Below are 23,181 nucleotides of genomic sequence, written 5' to 3'. Positions count from 1 at the left end.
TAAAGAATCCGCCTGCAATGCAGAAGAACCCAGTTGGATTCCTGGGTCTGGAAGATCCACTGGAGAAGGGATGGGCTACCTGCTCCAGTACTCTTGGCCTTCCCTTGTGTGCTCAAACATTCTCCAAGCCAGGCTTCAGCAATACATGAACCGTGAACTTCCAGATGTTCAAGCTGGTTTTAGAAAAGGCAGAGGAACTGGAGATCAAACTGCCAACATCTGCTGGCAAAGCAAGAGAGTTTCAGAAAAACATCTATTTCTGCTTTATTGACTATGCCAAAGCCTTTGACTGTGTGGATCACAATAAACTGCGGAGAATTCTCAAAGAGATGGGAATACCAGACCATCTGATCTGCCTCTTGAGAAACCTGTATGCATGTCAGAAAGCAGTAGTTAGAACTGGGCATGGAACAACAGACTGGTTCCAAATAGGAAAAGGAGTGTGTCAAGGCTGTATGTTGTCACTCTGCTTATTTAACTTATATAAAGAGTACGTCATGAAAAATGCTGGGCTGGAAGAAGCACAAGCTGGAATCAAGATTGCCGAGAGAAATATCAATAACCTCAGATATGCAGATAACACCACCCTTATGGCAGAGAGTGAAGACGAACTAAATAGCCTCTTGATGAAAGTGAAAACATTGGCTTAAAGCTCAACATTCAGAAAACTAAGATGATGGCATCCGGTCCCATCACTTCATGGGAAATAGATGGGGAAACAGTGGCTGACTTTGTTTTTTTAGGCTCCAAATTCACTGCAGACGGCGATTGCAGTCATAAAATTAAAAGACTCTTACTCCTTGGAAGGAAAGTTATGACCAACCTAGACAGATATTAAAAAGCAGAAACATTATTTTGACAACAAAGGTCCGTCTAGTCAAGTGTATGGTTTCTCCAGTGGTCATGTGTGGATGTGAGAGTTGGACTATAAAGAAAGCTGAGCACCGAAGAACTGATGTTTTTGAACTGTGGTGTTGGAGAAGACTCTTGAGAGTCCCTTGGACTGCAAGGAGATCCAACCAGTCTGTTCTAAAGATCAGTCCTGGGTGTTCATTGGAAGGACTGATGCTGAAGCTGAAACTCCAATACTTTGGCCACCTCATGTGAAGAGTTGACTCATTTGAGAAGACCCTGATGCTGGGAAAGATTGAGGGCAGGAGGAGAAGGGGACAACAGAGGATGAGATGGTTGGATGGCATCACCGACTTAATGGACAAGAGTTTGGGTAAACTCTGGGAGTTGGTGATGGACAGGGAGGCCTGGAGTGCTGTGGTTCATGAGGTTGCAAAGAGTTGGACACGACTGAGTGACTGAACTGAACTGTACTGTGGCTCAGCTCGTAAAGGATCTGCCTGCAATGGGAGAGACCTGGGTTCGATCTTTGGGTTGGGAAGATCCCCTGGAGGAAGGGAAAGTCTACCCACTCCAGTGTTCTGGCCTGGAGAATTCCATGGACTATACAACCACTTTCACTTTCTTTTCATTATGTGAAATGATAGCCTCAACAGATTATCCCCTCCTATAAGCAATCCTGATCCTGACTACTCACAATCAGCAGAGAGGCTGATCACAGAGGGCATTGAATCTACCAGGAAAGAAACCTTTGCCTCCTTACCACTCGCACTGCCACATGCATGAATGTTCACATGGTCACCTGTGGAGAATGACAGAAATTTCAGAGTGCTTCTACATTCCTCCCTCTCTCTCTTCAGCAAGTCCTGCCATTTCAGCTCCAACATCTCTCTCTGATCTCACGTCTACTCTGCCTGTCCAGAGCCGCCACCCTCCTTCTGGGTCCACTCTTCTCCTCAGGAACTAAGGACAAACTAGGCCCTCCAGGTCCAATCTTGCTTCATTCTGCCTACACTCTGTAAAGAAACTCTACATTATGACATAGCAAGCAACCTAACCTAATTCAACCATGACAACTACCTCTCCTTTATTTTCTTCTGTAAGTCACATAGGCCTTGGTGCCATTGCTGAGTAGAACCAAGAATGTTGCAATTCACTGTAGTGTAGGTCTTCTTTCAGAGGAGCACAAAATTCAAAACTATGAATGTCTTAAGCATAAAGAAGTTTCTCGTTAGGAAAGAATGCTTTTCTCCATGGAATTCACATGGCTTGGACAATAAGAATCCAAGGGGCTCAGTTTGTATATGCATCCCCTACCACAAACAAAAAGACATATTTTCTTCAAATTACGGGTTTTATTTCATTTAGCGAGCTACTTATTTGAACAGATCATGCCAAGATTTTAGTAATAAATGCCATCCATTATCTACCCTGAGTTTTTAATAAAGTTGGCATTAGTAAAAGACATACAATCTAAAACTAAAAATATTTCTAAGTTCATACATTCAGTATAATACTCTCTCACCACACACACACACACACACACACAAATCATGTTTAACATTATGCCAAAAGGGCAAAAGGAAGTTGTTATCAATATAAATGAATGGAATAATTTTTTTTAATAAGGATATCCTTCAATATATCACTTGTTCATTATAAGCCTGGTTTGTTCATCAGAAAAATGGAGTCCTAGAGCTTAACTTCCTTGCAAACTGTGTGAGCATTGGATTGTTTCTTCCAAGTACCCACACCACTGTCCCTCACATTGAAAGGATTTTGATGCCTACTTGTAGTCCATGTTCTATTTCCCATAAAATCTTTTTCTCCTCCACTTCCTTCCCTGGGTGGTGTATATCTGAAAAAAAAAAATCATACAGATAGCTTTTAGTGGAAAGGGCTTTGAAAATGTTTCTCACAGAAAGTGCTGACTTGCCCAAAAGTCCAGGCACAAGTTCTTACTAACAAAGGAGCTGAAACCAGCCAAAATCTTCAGCAGAAGCAGATCATGTGCAGAAAGCACCTTGCTGTTTTCTCCTTTGCTGCCTGGCGCAGCTCAGCCAGGCTGCTTTCCATGCCCTCAGCCTGCTGGAGACCTTGGCAGCGCTCACAGAGGATCAAAGCTCCAAGGGTGGCCGCCTCCAAGGTGTCCTCCACGTCCACGCTGATCACGTGCACCGGCTGGGAGGTCTCCTCTTCTCTGGCACACAGGTCTGCCACCACCTTGTTACAGACTCTCTCCTTACAGGTGAAGATGGCATCCAAGGGATCTCTGTACCCTTGAAGTCTTTCTGGATGGGACTTGATTCTCTTATATTTCCCCTAAGATTTGTAAGACTCCATTCCTTTGGTAGTATTTTCGGTCTTTACAGGAAAGGTCCTTGCGCATCTTCTTATATGAAGTTGAACATAACACACCACTGGTTGGTTGGGTGCTGGCCTTGGGAGCCTCACTCGGGATACTGCCCCGAAGGCCTGACATTGAAGCCTTTCCTCTTTAGGTTGCGTCAGGCTCCCACGCTCCTATTCACATTACTCATACAGACCACCTCCACCCTGAGGTGGAAGGCATGATGGCGCTCACTTGGGACTCCAGCCAGACCGATAGATTTCAGGGTCTGACTGGGACTCTGGAGCCACAGAGAATATCGGCTGGGTCCCGTTCTTCCAAGCAGTGTTAGCGTCAAGGAACAAAACCCTATTTATATGGAGTCACCTCCCCCCAGTGGAGCGGGAACTCCTGATTGGTTATTGGGTTAAATCTTGAGTGACTGGGTTTTTGCTTTTCAGTATTAAATTAATTGAATTTGGATAGGGGCTCTCACCAGAGAAGTGAATCCAATCTAGTCATCAGAATAATCTGGTGATTAAATCACCCTCTACTGCAATAACTTGCCCACTCACCCACCAGCACTGTGCAACCTTCAGTTAAACCTGTCGGTGCTGGTGTGTATGGGGCTAAGATCAGTTAGACAAAACAACTAATTGACTTGCCTGCCTATCACAGGCCTCTCCGATTACCTGAGGAATGCATACGGAAAACGTCTTTGAAATTTCCAAACCTACTAATTCAGTGATACAAAGAATCATAATGGCTGTTCTGTACTTCTCATGTACGGTTGATAACCCAGAGTGCAGTTGTGTTAAATCATATGAAGATATCTATAGTTATGCCCATCTATCAATAAATTCATTTGCCATTGTCAAAAGCAACCCCTGGCTTTTTCTCAATTCATAATGATTCTGAAGAGAGCAATGTGAACTCCCTCTCCCTTATATGTCTGCAAGAGCAGCTCTGTTTGAACACTCTGTGCTCACAACAGAAGACTTTCCATTACTTTTCATGATACAGTTATCAGAATTGGAAACGGGACCCTTCACTTTGAAATGGCACAGGAGAAAGATCTCTTCACAGAGCCACAGATTGAATGTTCCGATGAATCTGACTGTTGCGGTAATTCTCACATTGCAAAGAGCCCTACATCAATAAGCATCCCAAATCTATTCAGTCCCAAGACACACGGCATTAGCATTGACCAGCAACTTGTTCACAACAGAAATTGGGGCCCCAGATCACTAAATCAGATTCTCTGGGAGTGAAGCCCAAACATCTGGGAAGTACAAAACCCTTCAGATGACTGTGATGGGCACCAAAGATTGAGAACAACTAACTCAAAGCAGAGGTTTCTGAAACTTGGATGGACATCGATAGTTCCCAGGAAGGTGTTCAAAGCCCTGCCTCTAGATGGCAGATGGGATTTCTGAAGAGAAAAGCCAGATGAGAGAAAAGGCCAGGCATAACTGAAAAGGTAGTCAAATCTTAAACATGGTGTGAAAATGTTTTTATTGAAGTCAATGACTGAGACCTAAAGCATTCTTGGGGGAAAAGAGAAGAAAAAAAAAAAAAAAAAAAAAGATAAAGCAAGATCTTACAGTTCAGTCAGTCGCTCAGTCGTGTCCAACTCTTTGTAACCCTATGAACCGCAGCGTGCCAGGCCTCCCTGTCCATCACCAACTCCCAGAGTCCACCGAAACCCATGTCCATTGAGTCGGTGATGCCATCCAACCATCTCATCCTCTGTTGTCCCCTTCTCCTCCTGCCCTCAATCTTTCCCAGCATCAGGGTCTTTTCCAATGAGTCAATTCTTTGCATGAGGTGGCCAAAGTATTGGAGTTTCAGCTTCAACATCAGTCCTTCCAATGAACACCCAAGACTGATCTCCCTTAGGATGTACTGGTTGGATCTCCTTGATGTCGAAGAGATTCTCAAGAGTCTTCTCCAACACCACAGTTCAAAAGCATCAATTCTTCCATGCTCAGCTTTCTTTATAGTCTAACTTTCACATCCATACATGACCACTGGAAAAACCATAGCCTTGACTAGATGGACCTTTGTTGGTAATGTTTCTGCTTTTTAATATCTGTCTAGGTTGGTCAGAACTTTCCTTCCAAGAAGCAAGCATCTTTTAATTTCATGGCTGCAATCACCATCTGCGGTAATTTTGGAGCCCAGAAAAATAAAGTCAGCCACTGTTTCCACTGTTTCCTCATCTATTTGCCATGAAGTGATGGGACTGGATGCCATGATCTTAGTTTTCTGAATGTTGAGCTTTAAGCCAACTTTTTCACTCTCTTCTTTCACTTTCATCAAGAGGCTATTTAGTTCTTCTTCACTTTCTGCCATAAGGGTGTTGTCATCTGAGGTTATTGATATTTCTCCCAGCAATCTTGATTCCAGCTTGTGCTTCTCCAGCCCAGCATTTCTCATGATATACTCTGCATATAAGTTAAATAAGTTGGGTGACAATGTACTTGATGTACTCCTTTTCCTATTTAGAACCATTCTGTAGTTCCATGTCCAGTTCTAGCTGTTACTTCCTGACTTGCATTCAGATTTCTCAGGAGGCAGGTCAGGTGGTCTGGTATTCCCATGACTTTAAGAATTTTCCATAGTTTATTGTGATCCACACAGTCAAAGGCTTTGGCATAGTCAATAAAGCAGAAATAGATGTTTTCCTGGAACTCTCTTGCTTTTTCGATGATCCAGGCAATGTTGGCAATTTGATCTCTGGTTCCTTTGCCTTTTCTAAAACCAGCTTGAATATCTGGAAGTTCACAGTTCACATATCGCTGGAGCCTAGCTTTCAGAATTTTAAGCATTACTTTACTTGTGTGTAAGATGAGTGCAATTGTATGGTAGTTTGAGCATTCTTTGGCATTGCTTTTCTTTGAGATTGGAATGAAAACTGACCTTTTCCAGTCCTGTGGCCACTGCTGCGTTTTCCAAATTTGCTGGCATATTGAGTGCAGCACTTTCACAGCATCATCTTTAAGTATTTGAAATAGGTCAGCTGGAATTCCATCATCTCTGTTAGCTTTATTCATAGTGATGCTTTCTAAGGCCCACTTGACTTCACATTCCAGGATGTCTGGCTCTAGGTGAGTGATTACACCATCGTTATTATCTGGGTCATGAAGATCTTTTTTGTACAGTTCTTCTGTGTATTCTTGCCACCTCTTCTTAATATCTTCTGTTTCTGTTAGGTCCATACCATTTCTGTCCTTTATTGAGCCCATCTTTGCATAAAATATTCCCTTGGTATCTCTGATTTTCTTGAAGAGATCTCTAGTCTTTCCCATTCTATTGTTTTCCTCTATTTCTTTGCATTGATCACTGAGGAAGGCTTTCTTATCTCTCCTTGCTATTCTTTGGAACTCTGCATTCAAATGGGAATATCTTTCCTTTCCCCTTTGCTTTTTGATTCTCTTCTTTTCACAGCTATTTGCAAGGCCTCTTCAGACAGCCATTTTGCTTTTTTGTATTTCTTTTTCTTGGGGATGGTCTTGATTCCTGTCTCCTGTACAGTGTCATGATCCTCCGTCCTTAGTTCATCAGGCACTCTGTCTATCAGATCTAGTCCCTTAAATCTATTTCTCACTTCCACTGTATAGTCATAAGAAATTTGATTTAGGTTATACCTAAATGGTCTAGTGGTTTTCCCTACTTTCTTCAATTTCAGTCTGAATTTGGCAATAAGGAGTTCATGATCTGAGCCACAGTCAGCTCCCAGTCTTGTTTTTGCTGACTGTATAGAGTTTCTCCACCTTTGGCTGCAAAGAATATAATCAATCCAATTTCAGTATTGACCATCTGGTGATGTCCATGTGTAGAGTTGTCTGTTGTGTTGTTGGAAGAGGGTGTTTGCTATGACCAGTGCATTCTCTTGGCAGAACTCTATTAGCCTTTGCCCTGCTTCATTCCATACTCCATGGCCAAACTTGCCTGTTACTCCAGGTGTTTCTTGACTTCCTACTTTTGCATTCCAGTCCCCTCTAATGAAGAGGGCATCTCTTTTGGGTGTTAGTTCTAGAAGGTCTTGTAGGTCTTCACAGAACCATTCAACTTCAGCTTCTTTAGTGTTACTGGTCAGGGCATAGACTTGGGTTACCATGATATTGATATCTTACCATGTGGGACTTACAGCCAGAACTATAATTCTGATTCAAGGGGAGGGCCATGTTTCAACAGAGGTGAGATAGTGTATGTCTTCATAGAATGGTTCCAATGTCACACAGTGGAGGAAATCTTTACTTCTGATTTGTGTGCTCCTGAGTTTATCTCTGAGCCTTGGATGGGTCTTGTGAAAAGTGCCAGCACTGTGGCAGTCAGTACTTGAGCTCTCAGTGCTTGAGAAATGCTCGAGTGTCACTCCAGAGGTCTTCCTGATGTCTGCACTGCCGCCAGGGTCCCCAGACCCTGGGCCACAGACCAGCACTGGTCCATGGCCTGTTAGCAACCAAGGAACACAGCAGGAGTGAGCGAAGCTTCATCTGTATTTACAGCCACCCCCAGGGCTCACATTGCGGCCTGAACTCCACCTCCCATCAGACCAGTGGTGGCACCAGATTCTCATGGGAGCACGAACCCTACTGTGTACCAACCGTGGGAGGGATCTGGGTTGTGTGTTCCTTATGAGAATCTGATTCCTGACGATCTGAGGTGGAGCTGAGACTGTGATGTTAGCACTGTGGAGCAGCTGCAAATACAGATGACCATTAGAGGAGAGGTGTGACTGCGCAGAGACCATAATAAATCAACTCCTTGCAGACTCATATCAGAACCCTATCAACTGAGTGGCAATTAAGCAAGTGAGTTGAGGTGCTCCAAATGTGCAGCTGCCTCTGGTGGCAGGCCTTCAGAGTTACTTTAGTTCACACGTGGTCCACCTATTATTTTACTCACCGCTTCCAACCGTGCCTCTTTCCCACACTGTGCACTTGTCTCAGTCACAGTTTTGGTAAGCTCAGAAGCTAACCCTAGCCAAACTGAGTAAAAAACAAAAACATATGTCCCTACAGGTCTTCTTTGGAAAGGGGGAAAGACCCAGTGATGAGCAGAAGACTCTAAGACTACCAACAAAAAGAAAGCTGTATTTAAAAGTGAATGTCAAAATTACATGTGTTCAGTCATGTTCGACTCTTTGTGACCCCATGGACTATGGCCCACCAGGCCTCTTTGTCCATGGAATTTTCCAGAAAAGGATACTGGAGTGGGTTGCCATTTCCTTCTTCAGGGGATATTCCCAACCCAGAGGTTGAACCTGTGTCTTCAGCATCTTTTGCATTGGAAGGAGTATTCTTTACCACTGAGCCACCAGGGAAGCCAAATACCAAGGGTCCTACTTAAATTATGGGTTCATTGCAACAGATGATACACATTCTCCAAGCCAGCTTTGTATAATGTGGCAGTCATCTATCCAACAAAGGCATGACACCTTCAAAACTACTTCACCACATGAAGACTAAACACTTCGTATTAAAAGACAAGCCTTTGGAGTTTTTCAAAATGAAAAACAAACAACAACAACAAAAAAACTCATGAACATGAAGAACAAACTTCATCAAATATGTCTGAGCTGAAGGTATCATTCTTAGGGGCTCAGCACATTGCTAAAGCCAAGAAGCCCTTTACTCGTGGTGAAGAGTTGATCCTACCTGCTGCTAATGACATCTGTCATGAACTTTTAGAAGAGGTTGCCATTCAAAAGTGGGTCCATAACTAGACAAAGTGATGAAACAGCAAAGGATATTGAGGCATAATTGTGCCGCGGTATGCAATCCAGGTTGATGAGTCTATGGATGTTGACAACAAGGCAAGCATGCTTGTTCTTATGAGACACATTTTTCAGGAGGATATGCTTGAGGATATGTTACATGCACTTTTGCTGTCTACCAACAGCGTCACTGAAGAACTATTCAAGACGTTTAAAGAATACATATCAGGAAAGCTGAATTGGTCATTTTGTGGTGGTATAGTATGGATGGAACAGCTGCCATGACTGGACGACTTTCTGGTTTCACTACTCGAGTTGAAAAGGTCGCTCCTGAATGTGGGTCTATGCACTGTGTCATCCGTAGAAAAATGCTGGCTAGCCAAACACTGTCACCTGAAATTGACAACATTTTACAAGATGTGATTAAAATTATCAGCCATGTTAGAGTACTTGCCCTTAACTCATTACCTTCCATTTGTTGGCACAGCTCTGCGAGGTGATGGACACAGCACACACAAATCTTCTCTTATACACAGAAGTGAGATGTCTTTCTAAAGGTAGGCCATTAACCAGAGTTTTTGAATTATGTGAGCCATTTCAGAGATTTCTTTTAGAAAAACAATCATCACTGGCAGCACATTTCAGTGACAAAGAATAGGTCGTAATACTTGCTTACTTGTGTGATGTATTCAACCTGCTCAACAAACTCAATCTATCATTTCAGGGGAGAATGACAACAGTGTTCAAGCTGGCAGATAAAGTGGCTTCATTCAAAGCCAGAGGGTGCTTATGGGGGCAACGAGTGAACATTGCAACTTTTGCCATGTTTCAAACACTAGTAGACCTAATGTTTACTAATTAGTAGACCTCCTAATTAGGAGAGGGAGCTGGCAACCCACTCCAGTACTCTTGCCTGGAAAATCCCGTGGACAGAGGATTCTGGTAGGCTACAGTCCATGGGGTCGCAAAGGGTTGGACACAACTGAGCCAAGTTACCACCTACCACCAAACATTAGTAGAGAGTTTTAAAGATTAAGCCAAGGACTTCTTTCTCCCAGTTGGTGTGGGACCACCTATTTCAGCTTTCAAAAGAGAATGAGCATTACTTCACAAGCACAAAAGACCCCCAGAGTGGGAAGGAATGTATCTGCAATCCATTTGTGAATAAGTCAGGTGAATCAACCTTTTTTTTTTGGGCTGTGCTAGAAGAGTATCAACTGCTTGGCATCACAAATGATGGTGGCCTTAAAAGTATGTTTGGGACAGCTTCAAATCTCTATATATTCTGGATTAAAGTCAAGATGGAATATCCTCAGATTGCCACAAAAGCACTGAAAAGCCTGCTTTCATTTTCTACATCTTATCTTTGTAAAGCAGGATTTTCTGCAGTGAGAGCAACCAAAATGAGATTATGGAGTAGAATGGACATAGGCAACACACTTTGAGTGTCACTGTCCCCCCTCACCCCTAGAAAGGACCATCTAATTTCAGGAAAACAAGCTCTGGTCTCCCCTGATTCTGCATTAAGTTGAGTTATATAATTATTTCATTATCTATCACAATGTAATAGTAATAGAAATAAAGTGTATAATGAATGCAATGTGCTTGAATCATCCCCAAACCACCACACTCACCCCCAACCCCCCAGTCAGTGGAAAATTGTCTTCCGTGAAACCAGTTCCTATTGCCAAAAAGGTAGGGGATCGCTGTACTATCGTATTTCAGTTAATGAAAGCAAATTGGCCTTGACCCAAGGAATTTTAAACCTCGGTGAGTTGAGAATTTACAAAATGTCTTTCCTTTTGTGTAACAAAATGCATTCCCTCCAGATATTACTTCTGCTTTACTGACACTAAAATCTATCAAAAGGTCTCTAGAGTCCAATTTTTATATCTCCAGTAGGATTGCTAGATTTTGATCCTTAAAATATCAAGCTAACAGAGTTTTGTTATATCAAATATTTATTTAATTTCAATATAAAAGCTTTTAATATTATTATTAAAGTCTCCTTTATATATATGAGATGGATGACAAACCCTAAGAGTCATAGAGGTGGAAGATGTGTGTTTCAGGTGACAAAATTAACCCTATGTATTCTTTTTTATTTTAAAGATTTTTTTAATGTGTTGTTGTTCAGTCACTCAGTTTTGTCTGACTCTTTGGGACCCCATGGACTGCAGCATTCCAGGCTTCCCTGTCTTTCATTGTCTCCCAGAGTTTGCTCAAACTTATGTCCATTGAGTTGATGATGTCATCCAATCATCCCATCCTCTGTTGCCCCTTTCTCCTCCCGCCCTCAATCTTTCCAAGAATCTGGGTCTTTTCCAATGAATTGACTCTTTGCATCAAGTGGCCAAAGTATTGGAGCTTCAGCTGCAGTATCAGTCCTTCCAATGAATTTTCATGCTTTATATTCTTTAGTATTGTTTGGTTTGATCTCCTTGCTGTCCAAGGGACTCTCAAGAGTCTTCTCCAACACCACAGTTCAAAAGAGTCAACCCTTCAGCAACAATATCTACAGACAGTGCTTTTTTTTTTTTTTCATTTATTTTTATTAGTTGGAGACTAATTACTTTACAATATTGTAGTGGGTTTTGTCATACATTGACATGAATCAGCCATGGATTTACATGTATTCCCCATCCTGATCCCCCCTCCCACCTCCCTCTCTACCCGATCCCTCTGGGTCTTCCCAGTGCACCAGGCCTGAGCACTTGTCTCATGCATCCAACCTGGGCTGGTGATCTGTTTCACCCTAGATAATATACATGTTTCGATGCTGTTCTCTCGAAACATCCAGTGCTTTTTTTCACTCTGTGATTCTGTTGCCTTTAGTTGCCATGGATGACTGACTCTTCATGGTAAGCTCTCTTGATAGTTTCAAGAAAGACACAGTATTCACCTTGTAAGTCATTTGTGTTGTTGAAATTTGGGGGTTGATACACCAAGTGGACCATCTCAAATCAGATATCCTGGGCTTTAAATCACCTGTACAACATACTAGCCATGTGATTTAGGGCAAGTCTCACTTTTCTAATCTTTGTATTTTAAATTATAACAATAAAAGTTTTAATGATATCTTTAATAATTTTGTGTACCAAATGAGAATTTTAAAAAATGGCTAGACTGTACTAAGCATTAACTATTAATTAATGTCAATTGTTTGCATATCTTTGCACAAATACATAATGCATTGTTTTGGTTTTACTCTCATAGGGTAGCAATTTCATTTTTTCCTACATTTTGGAGAATGTCTCACACTAGATTCCAAGTTTTAACAGCAGTATTTTGTGACCTTATTGATAACTAGTGGTTTGTTTGTATGTCAGTTTCTCCCAGGGGGCATAGAGGAAAGAATCTGCCTACCAGTGCAGGAGATGCAAGGGGCTCGGATTTGATCCTGGGTTGTTAAGATTTCCCTGGAGTAAGAAAGGGTTACCCCCTCCAGTATTCTTCCCTGAAAAGTTCCAGGGACAGAGGAGCCTGCTGGGTTACAGTCCATGGGGCCACAAAGAGTCAGACACAACTGAGCAACTGAGCACACAGACATTGCCTTTTATTGAATACATCTTCTGCACCTCCTTAAATTCTGTCAGTCAGATCTCTCTTTCACACCTGTGGCCACTTATCCCCCACAACTTCTGGTCTACTGATGCCAAGGCAGACCATGAGGGGTTTTTTCTGAGGCCCGCCGGGCTCAGAGCTGGAACTTCTGTCTCTTTCCAGAAATTTCAGACATATCAAGATAACACAAGACATGGATCTGACATTCTGAAATGTTGCAAAAAGGTTATGTGATCTGGAAGTGAGTGTGAGGTGTGGGATCTGATGTGGTTAGTTCCCCATAGGGCAAACTTTAAGCAAGGGAAGACAGGAGACAGATGGACCAGGAAGATGGGTTGCCTTTATCTCCTTTTTTCTTTCTGATGTGTAGTTCTGAAGAGTGTTTTCTCTATGACTGGTCGAGTGAATGCACTTGAGGTGTTTATTGTGGCTGGTCAAGAAGGAACAGCCAACACAGCGAGTCATCGCCTTGTGTTGCTTCTGATAGCTCAGCTCTCTTTTCCTTCAGTTGCCTTGCAAGTATGTCGTTGCTATAGTTTAGTGACTAAGACATGGTTACATGCAACTCTTTGCCACCCCCGTGGACTGCAGCCCACCAGGCTCCTCTGTCTGTGGGATTTCCCAGGCAAGAATACTGGAGTGAGTTGCCATTTCCTTCTCCAGGGGATCTTCCTAACTCAGGGATCGAACTTGTGTCTCCTGCATTAGCTGGTGCATTCTTTACTGCTGAGCTACCAGGGAAGCCCTTTGAAATTATATGCCCTATAAAAATCTTTGGCTCTTCCCTGGTGGCACAGATGGTAAAGAATCTTCCTGCAACATGGGAGACTGAGATTCAATCCCTGGGTTGGGAAAATCTCCTGGAGAAGGGAGTGACTACCTACTCCAGCATTCTTGCCTGGAGAAGTCCATGGACAGAGGAGCCTGGTGGACTAAAGTCCATGGGGTCACAAAGAATCAGACATGAATTGGTATCTTACCCTTGGTTGAGGCTTTGTTTCTAGGAATTCAAAGCTATGACACACCTCTTTATTCATAAGTCTTCAAATACAGTAGCAGTCTTCTCACTAGCTCTCATTTATGCATTCATTTATTTATTCCATCACAAAATCCATTACTTATGTTATTTAAATGCGATGTGCACAACTGGAGATACAAAGGTGACCAAAATACGTTTTCATGCTTTATGGAAATTAAAGTCTAGTAGCAGTGTCTCTACAAGTATCTGTATTAAAATTGTAGAGTAATAAATGCCTTGAAGTGAAATATATTTGAAGGGCAGAGTTTGAAGGGAACAATTTTAGCTGGGAGATTACAGAAATCAAATACTCTGCTGCTGACATTTGTTCTGGGTCTTTTTGTTCAAGTAAATGTGTCACTTTTGACTGAGTCAATGAGTCAATGTGTGGATAAATAAAGTAATAGCTTAAATACACTATAAGCTCGTCTTCATTGCTGAAATGATTTACTATGTTAGAAAGTTTAAGAACTCAAAGATATTGTTACTTATAATGGGCTCAAAATGATTATATTTAGTTTAAATATTTAAATAAATAGGTTTAGACATTCCCCTACATGAGAATATGATTGTTATAGAAAAAATAAGAAAATAAAAATGAATAACATTCATAATTCCACCAGCATTAAACCACTAAGTTAACATTTCAGATATTTTCACAGGTATCCATTTTTAAAAATTGGATTATATAGGAGATAAAATTTTTGTCATCTTAGTATTATTCTGTGAATATTTTTCCATATCAGTAATGCTAGAGAAGCTTTCAAATGATTGCATAGCTAATGTGCTTAATCATTTCATTGTACTCTTGTGCCATTGTTTATCTATCCAAAGCTTTTTTGTGGTCATTTATTTTGTCTCAACTTTTTTTCAATATCTTAAATTATTTTACATTAAGCTTTCCAAGTTAGTGTAATCTTTCTGTGTAATCTTTGTTACATCCTTACATAAAATTTTATAAGTACAATAGTTATATTAAAGAACACAGGCATTGCTACAATTTTTTTCAATTGTTGTTTAGTTAGCAGCCAAAAATATTATCTTAACATATAGGCTTACCAGTACTAAGAAATACTGCCACTGTTCTAGGATATAAAATGGATTTTATAATTGAAAATACATGTCATTGATTGGGAGAAACTCATGTCTCATCTGTAAGCCAGAGATGGTAATAACTACTTCATATATTTTGTCAAGATTAAAAAAATATTTTATAAGTAAATATGTGAACATTAATCTGGACAGCAAAAATAGAAAAGATTAGATGGGGGAAAAGGACACAACCACAGATAAAATAGTTAAAAATTTACAAGAGAATAGCTGTGCAATTCAAAGATATTTTATTTCAAAACTTAGAAGTGAATAATTTCTGAGCAAAATATAAAATTTTTAAAGTTGACACAAAATTAGAAATCTGCAATGGAAACATCATAATAGATGAGATTGCAAAGTGATTAAAAATCTATTGTAAAAGGACAATAGGATCAGAAGGGTTTATTAAATAGTTTCTGTTTTCCTTTAAATATTAATAGCAAGTGGTATTCATATTCAAAAAACTTTTCAGACCATAGAAACAAATGGAAAATTTTCAAGATCAGAATATTTTTAGAGGTAACATTTGATTGGGAGTTCACATAAAAAGAAGTCCATAGAATGTATTTATATATATACATAGACAAAAGATTTAAATGAAATATTAAAAGTTAAATCCCTCCATATTGTAATAAGAATAATATACTATAGCAATGTGGGTTTAGTGCCAGAAAAATGATTCAATATCAGGAAGCCTAATGACATTGTTTATTATAATAACCAATTAGAGAAGAAAATAATTAGGTCATATGAATCAATGATGAAAAAGAATTTGATAAAATTTAGCAACTCTTTCTAATAACTCTATAAGTAAAATGGAAGCAATTACTAGAATATTATAATTACCATTTATCAAATTTCCCCAGTATGCACTGTAACAAGGATGAAACATTAAATCCATTCCAATAAGGAAAATTATAAGGAGATATCACAGCACCATTTAATAATATCCCAGGAGTGTAATGAGTCAAAAACATAAAAGCCACTATAAACATTGTTAAAGGCATAGGGTGTCCATTTTTTTCAATCATATGATTACTTGTCTATAACACCAAGAAAGTTCTAGTAGCAAGCTGTTAACATTGATTTTTTTGAATATATAAGACAGCTAGATATGAGTTCAATATTTGTACAGAAGTTCTGTTGAGGCAGGAGGGGGGATCGGGATGGGGAACACATGTAAATCCATGGCTGATTCATGTCAATGTATGGCAAAAACCACTACAATATTGTAAAGTAATTAGCCTCCAACTAATAAAAATAAATGAAAAAAAAAGAAAAGAATATACACAATTTATAAAACTTTTAGAAATGAATAAAATAAGGTTATGAATGATTTTTATGAAAAGAGACTATAAATTATTCTTGATAAAATAAAAATATATCAACTTTTGCAGACATTGGCCATCTTCTCATGTAGAGATTCTTTATATGATAAATATATCAATTGTATAGAAATAGGATATAAATTTACTGCAGGCACAGTTGGAGCATTGACTTTTATGCAGAAGAATCATTGTTGAAAAGTAGTAAAGAAAATTTTGAAGAACATTAGTGCTGCTTTAATCAAATCAGCAGAAGTAAGAGAGGAAATTCAGAAATAGATCACAAGATATATTGCCCATTATAATTTTTATTTTCATTTTCCTTTTGAGTTGTTTATTTTCTGTTGGATCATTGAAATTTTTATTTGCTTTGCTGTGAATTGCCTCTTTAAAACTCGATCTTAATTACCTTCTTAATGATTTTCAAGAGTTTTTGTATTATATTTCTGTTTTCTATAAGCTTTATTGCAAATTTTTTTAAGTATTATTAAAAATGTATAAGAAAACAATACATTATATTATCTGAACTGAATAAAACCAAAAATTATTTCAATCCCTGCTACTAGCAAGATGTGGGCAAAAGTTACTCATATATTTGTTGCATAACTGTAAATTATTTGAATTTATTAGAAAGTAAAGTAGGAATAGCTAATAAAATTATAGATAAATATATCCTTTAACTACAAAGTCTCCTCTTTGGAATCTATTACACAAAGTAAATACTAGTAAGGATACAAACACAAGTATGTGCAATGTGCTTAAATTATTTTATTGTCATAAAATGCAAGTGATAGGTATATTTCTAATGGATATAAATGTGCATAATTTCTGAAAAGTGTATTTTGTATGACAACATGATCCAAGAGGAAAATATGAAAGTGTATAAATTAAGCTTTCAAGGACTTTAGAGAAGTGGGAGAAATGAAAGAGGGAAGAAACATAATTAACAGACTAATAACATGTGCACGAAAACACATGTAATGCATATATGTATGTGCTTATGTAAACATCTATATACTTATGTATACCTGAAATATTAAAATGAATCAGGGGTAAAAACTGTTCTTGAAGTTTCCAATCTCTTCTGAAACAGACAAACAAACAAAATGGACTTTTTATAGCAGTGTTAAACTCCCTTACGTTACATTTTTGCTTATTTTACTTGCTTGCCCACACTATTTTTTCAATAAATTAAGATGAATGGTATAAGCAGAGATTGGTGCACTATGACTTGTTAGCAAAATCAAGACTATAGTCTATTTTGTTTTTTCTTTTTTAAAGACCTGGAGGTAGAGACCAGCTTTTATATTTTTAAATGATTGTATTCTCTTGGATATATATATATATATATGTATGTATGTATATTATATATATATATGAATTTTATTATTGGCCCACAAGGCATAAAATATTTAGTACCATTTCTTTCAGAAAATGTTTCCCAACCTGATACAAAGGTCAAAGACTAAGTCAAGGTGTTTCCAGTAGGTGTATGGTCAATTGGTGGGTGAGAGTTTATCACAAGCTGTGAATATTTAACCATACACTGTGAACTGACGTAAGAAAACTGACCTATGAAGGACAGAACCTTAATTGGCTAATCACCATGAAAGTGATTTAATCTGTCTTAAAATGATTCCTTATCTTCATTAAACTTTTTGAATTAATGTCAGTTTTGGGGAATTTCAACCATAACTTCATGAAACACTTTCCTTGCTACTTTGACCATTCCAGAGTATACAAAAATGGAAAGGCTACCACAATATTAATATTATATTGATGCCAAATGCTGATAAAAATTGCATGCAAAAACTAATGTTGGAGACTTCTGTAAGTGTAGATATTACAATCTCAAATCAACTCCCTCCCATGGAATATTTACAAGTATCTTAAGAGTCAGATATGACCGAACAACTGAACAAAAACAACTCTAAGTGGTATTTATTCCACAAATGTAAAGATGATTGAAAATGAGAAAATATATCATTCTAAATCATTGCTTTAATAATCAAAGGAGAAAAATGATAACTCAATGATGCCTAAAGGACATTTAATATTTAAAATCCATTCAGAATCTTTGTTAGTTAGAAATAAAACAATGCTGTGGCAACAAGGTAAAGAAAACCAACTCAAACCTAAAACATTATTTAAAGAAGAAACATTAGGTATGTTCTTATTAAAGACAGAAATTACTGACAGATGCCTGCTGTTACTTCTTTAACTTCTAAAAGAATAGCATGAAATTATCTCAATGTCACTTGGTGTTAGCAGAGGTTATGGATACATTTTATTGTGTCTGCCAGCTCATCTACTTTGTAATAAGTCCTCTGAGAATCATTTTCCCTCCCTCCCACATCTATAGAACACAAAGGTGGGTCTTTGTGGTGGACACATGCTAGGGTAACCTCCAATATGGAACACAGTTTTAAATTTTTTAAGCAATGTTTGGAACCAGTGCCTTGCTTCTAACTAATAGAATATTCTAAGTAGCATGATGGCATGTCACTCCCTTGGTTAAGCTGTATTAAACAGAACAAGCAATGAGATGCCACTCTCTGATTATCTTTTCTTAGGGTATATCTTATTGAGAGTGACAGATTCTCCTCTTTTTCTTGAAGAAGTAAACATCCACATTATGAACTTTCTAAGGAGACAGTCCCATGGCAGGGAGCTGCAGGTGGCCTCGGGGACCAGAGGGCAGGTTCTGTCAATTGCCTGTAAGACCTGGGACTTTCAGTCATACAGTCCTTTAAGGATATGAACACTTAATGAGTTTGGAAGCAGATTCTTTCCTAGTGGTGTCTTCAGTTGGGATTAACAGATGCAACTATTATATATAAAATAGTTAACCAGTAAGGACCTATTGTATAACACAGGGAACTGTATTCAATATTTTATAATAACCTATAGGAGACAAAAATCTTAAAAAGAATATATGTGTGTAGATATAGATATAGACATAGACATAGACATAGACATAGATAAAGACATATCCCTGGAGAAGGAAATGGTAACCCACTCCAGTATTCTTGCCTGGAGAATCCCATGGACAGAGGAGCCTGGCAGGTTACAGTCCAGTGGGTCACAAGAGTCAGACATGACTTAGCAACTAAACCACCATCATATATATATATATATATATATATATAAACTGGATCACTTTTCTGTATGCTGGAAACAGCACTATAAATCAACTGGTCGCAGAGTCGGACACAACTGAGCACACAGAGTACAAACCTTTTGATAGTAATTTTTTACTCTGTTACCAAATTTGGGGTCCAGCTGCTTGTTGCTCAAAAGTCAATACTCAAGAGGTAAGACTGATGGAAAGGAAAGTTTGCTTTATAAAGTTTGCTTTATTCCAGAAGCTGGCAATTGGGGAAGAGGATGAACTCATGTCCAAGGGCCAACTCTCTCCTGACAATCAGCGACAAGAGTTTTTAAATGGGAGTTTCAAGAGCGTATTGGTGGAGGGAAGGGGCTACATGTAGAAACAGCACAGTCTGCTCTGGCAGCCATCTTGACATTGGTCATGTGGTTGTCCGATCAGCATCCTGATCACGTTAAGTGCGTTTAATCTTCAAGCCCAGGGTTAGTTTGTTTCCATTTATTTGGGGCCAGTTTTTGGAACTGTGGCGGCTTTTGTAATGGCTACAGCCTGGTCATCGTGTCATTAACTTCTTCCTGGTGGGAGAAGGTGGGGGTTTCATTATCTATAAAATAGCTCCAAGGATATTAACTAGAGCCATTGTACGTGCACATGCACTTAGCCGCGTCCAACTCTTTGCGGCCCCATAGACTGTAGCCCATCAGGCTCCTCTCTCCTTGGAATTTTCCAGGCAAGAGTAATACTGGAGTGGGTTGCCATTTCCTCCTCTAGGGCATTTCCTGGCCCCGGGATTGAACCCATGACTCTCCGGTCTCCTTCATTGGCAGGCGGATTCTTTACCACTAGCACCACCCAGGAGCACTTAGGGAAGAACTAAAAGTCCTTGATTTTTTTTAATGACAAAAATATTGTTATTTTTGCCCTGATTGATGACTTTTTTTTGTTTCTCCTTTTTCTCATTTCTCTGATTAAATTTTTTCTTTGAATAAAGTTTTTCCAGAGACAGAAAGCAGCAGGACATGGAGGGGAAGGACCCTGTGATCCTGCTTCATTTCAAGTCTACTGCATGAATCGGTAAGAAAATGAATAACTTAAAAAATGTGTTACTTACACTTGTCTCTATTGTTATTGTTGTGTGTCATTCTATGTCATTTCAAAACAATTGATGGAAATGTGACTATTAAGCTAAAACACTGCTTGCTGTTATGAAGTGAAAAATGAGTTCCCCTCAACTTAATATCAAACAATTAAATTCTATCAAAATAATGTGTAAACTCATCCATTGCACCCAGTATTTCAAAAATTAGTTATCGCACATGATTAAATGACTAGCCTACATACTTGTACAATTTGACACAGACCCTGAAAATCTTCCCCATGTTATTCTGAACTGATGTGTCATAAAGTTGTCTTATAAAATCGGAATTGGTTTTGGTCTAAAAACAGAAAATTAAATGATAGATGCTTTCTGCTAATATTATACATAGCATCCCTATAGAACACATTGCCAAAATATAGCCACTCCAAAAGATATAAGATCTAGACCCTCTTTAACTGTCCAGCATCACTATAATTCAGCCAAGGTCTTCAGAAGTCAAAAGGAACCTCCTAACTGAGAGTTATAGAACCTGGAAATGACTGTTACTCTCTTGTAAGCTAGGCCTTTATCACATTTTACTGTGATCTTTAAATCCCTCCAGGATAGAAATGCAAGTTCAGTCTTTGTTTCAGAGTCACACAGTCTACCTAGAGTCAAAGCATAAGCTCCTACTTTTAAGACTGCAGAGGCTGTTAACCACTTCATTTCACTAGTGAGCAGGGGGAAACATCACTAAACTGAACCAAAGGAAAGGCCTAATGAGATACTGACATTTAGAGAGGAAAGATTTGTTTCATAAGACCAAGATCCATGCTCCATGGACCCTATTCAGATGGAGGACTGCAGCCAAGCAAAATGTGAGGGTTAGCTGCTGTGTCCTTGATACCACCGATTCCGCGGGCAAAGTGGCTGGCTGGCAGGTTTGAATTGTGCATGCTTCAGCACGTTTGCAACACCATTTACAAAATAAATGATTCCCTTGCCATCATGTGAACATTCAAGGCACGTTGGTCATTAATTCCCAGGTCAACCAAAATTAAGAGCGTAAATGGCATTGAGAAGTCTTTTGTCTTCTACCTTGTGGTCGTAATACAGGGCTTTGGGGAAGTATTCTGTTAACGTTCCTTCTACCCGCTTTTATCCAGACTGCCAAGCTCTTCTTTAGTTTCCATGTCTTTCTTAAGGGGTGCTTTTCTATTTGAATCCTGAACCAGAACACACACATCACATCTGTATTTTCACATTCCCAGGAGACTGCAAGTTCTATATTCTATATGTATGTTAGACTGATTATCCCTTCAAATCCTGAACAGTTCAATGTCTTCTGTTCTCAGATTTTAATTTATATGCTTCAATATTTTTGTTATGACTAAATCTAATCAAACCCAGGAAATGCTCAATAACAAAGTTGTTTCACACACAGCTGAATCTTTTGAGAAGTCAAGTTATGAAATGTAAACTATGATTCTCATTTCCAGTGATGATTTATATGCAAAATAGTAAGAGCTGCAGTGTTAGAAGTTTGATATCATAAGAGAAAATAAAAAAATATATACCAAGTTGTAAAATAGAGGCTGTTCAGAAAATAAAAATGCATGGTTTGGGGAGGAGGGCATTTGACCATTTAAATCCCCTCAAAAATCAAAACCTGCTGTCTACTTTCCTAAAGTAGATTTAAGAAGACTCTCAACATTTCTATATAGTCTGTGTATGTGAGTTGAATACAAAAATGAACAAGATTGGAATGGTAGGAACCATGTTTGTAACCCCATATGGTTTAAAAATTCACTTATTACTGTGATAATTAATGAAAACCAGGAGTGTAAATTATTTTTAAAAGCACCCTTCCTTTTCAGTTTTGTAATGATGTGCACATAAAACTAAATGTTTAAAAATTAACTGAAAAATATAATCAATTATCAAGAAATTAAAAAACATCTAGTAACAAAAATATCCAGACTTTAGGCTGATCCCCTATTGGCATTTTCAAACACATTCTTGGAATGAAAGTCAAAAAGTTTTTTTTTTTTTTTTTCTTTTTAAGATAAAAGCAAAAATGGGAATGTGCCTACTTAATGATTTTTTTTTTTAATAAGAAAATGATTTGCATTTCTCTGAAATGAATGATGTTGAGCATCTTTTCATGTGTTTGTTAGCCATCTGTATGTCTTCTTTGGAGAAATGTCCGTTTAGTTCTTTGGCCCATTTTTTGATTGGGTCATTTATTTTTCTGGAATTGAGCTGCAGGAGTTGCTTGTATATTTTTGAGATTAATTCTTTGTCCGTTTCTTCATTTGCTATTATTTTATCCCATTCTGAAGGCTGTCTTTTCACCTTGTGTATAGTTTCCTTTGTTGTGCAAAAGCTTTTAAGTTTCATTAGGTCTCATTTGTTTAGTTTTGCTTTTATTTCCAATATTCTGGGAGGTGGGTCATAGAGGATCTTGCTGTGGTTTATGTCGGAGAGTGTTTTGCCTATGTTCTCCTCTAGGAGTTTTATAGTTTCTGGTCTTACATTTAGATCTTTAATCCATTTTGAGTTTATTTTTGTGTATGGTGTTAGAAAGTGTTCTAGTTTCATTCTTTTACAAGTGGTTGACCAGTTTTCCCAGCATCACTTGTTAAAGAGGTTGTCTTTTTTCCATTGTATATTCTTGCCTCCTTTGTCGAAGATGAGGTGTCCATAGGTGTGTGGATTTATCTCTGGGCTTTCTATTCTGTTCCATTGATCTATATTTCTGTCTTTGTGCCAGTACCATACTGTCTTGATGACTGTGGCTTTGTAGTAGAGTCTGAAGTCAGGCAGGTTGATTCCTCCAGTTCCATTCTTCTTTCTCAAGATTGCTTTGGTTATTCGAGGTTTTTTGTATTTCCATACAAATTGTGAAATTATTTGTTCCAGTTCTGTGAAGAATACTGTTGGTAGCTTGATAGGGGTTGCATTGAATCTATAGATTGCTTTCAGTAGTATACTCATTTTCACAATATTGATTCTTCCAATCCATGAACACGGTATATTTCTCCATCTATTTGTGTCCTCTTTGATTTCTATCATCAGTGTTTTGTAGT

General features: G+C 38.6%; 1 protein-coding gene across 1 annotated transcript in view; it reads right to left on the bottom strand.

Moving 5' to 3' along the window:
* Positions 1–1,541: 1,541 nt before the first annotated feature.
* The window catches only part of LOC122706527, a 44,611-nt gene continuing 22,971 nt past the window's right edge, over positions 1,542–23,181 (bottom strand). The window contains 4 exon segments of the mRNA XM_043921765.1: positions 1,542–1,654; positions 2,601–2,710; positions 2,876–3,174; positions 12,522–12,677. Of these exon segments, the coding sequence (XP_043777700.1) occupies positions 1,542–1,654; positions 2,601–2,710; positions 2,876–3,174; positions 12,522–12,677 (678 nt within the window).

This window comes from Cervus elaphus, chromosome 2 (assembly GCF_910594005.1).
Source record: "Cervus elaphus chromosome 2, mCerEla1.1, whole genome shotgun sequence".
Taxonomy (NCBI): Eukaryota; Metazoa; Chordata; class Mammalia; order Artiodactyla; family Cervidae; genus Cervus; species Cervus elaphus.
The sequence above is the reverse complement of the archived record's forward strand: the minus strand, read 5'-3'. Positions and strand labels throughout refer to the sequence as shown.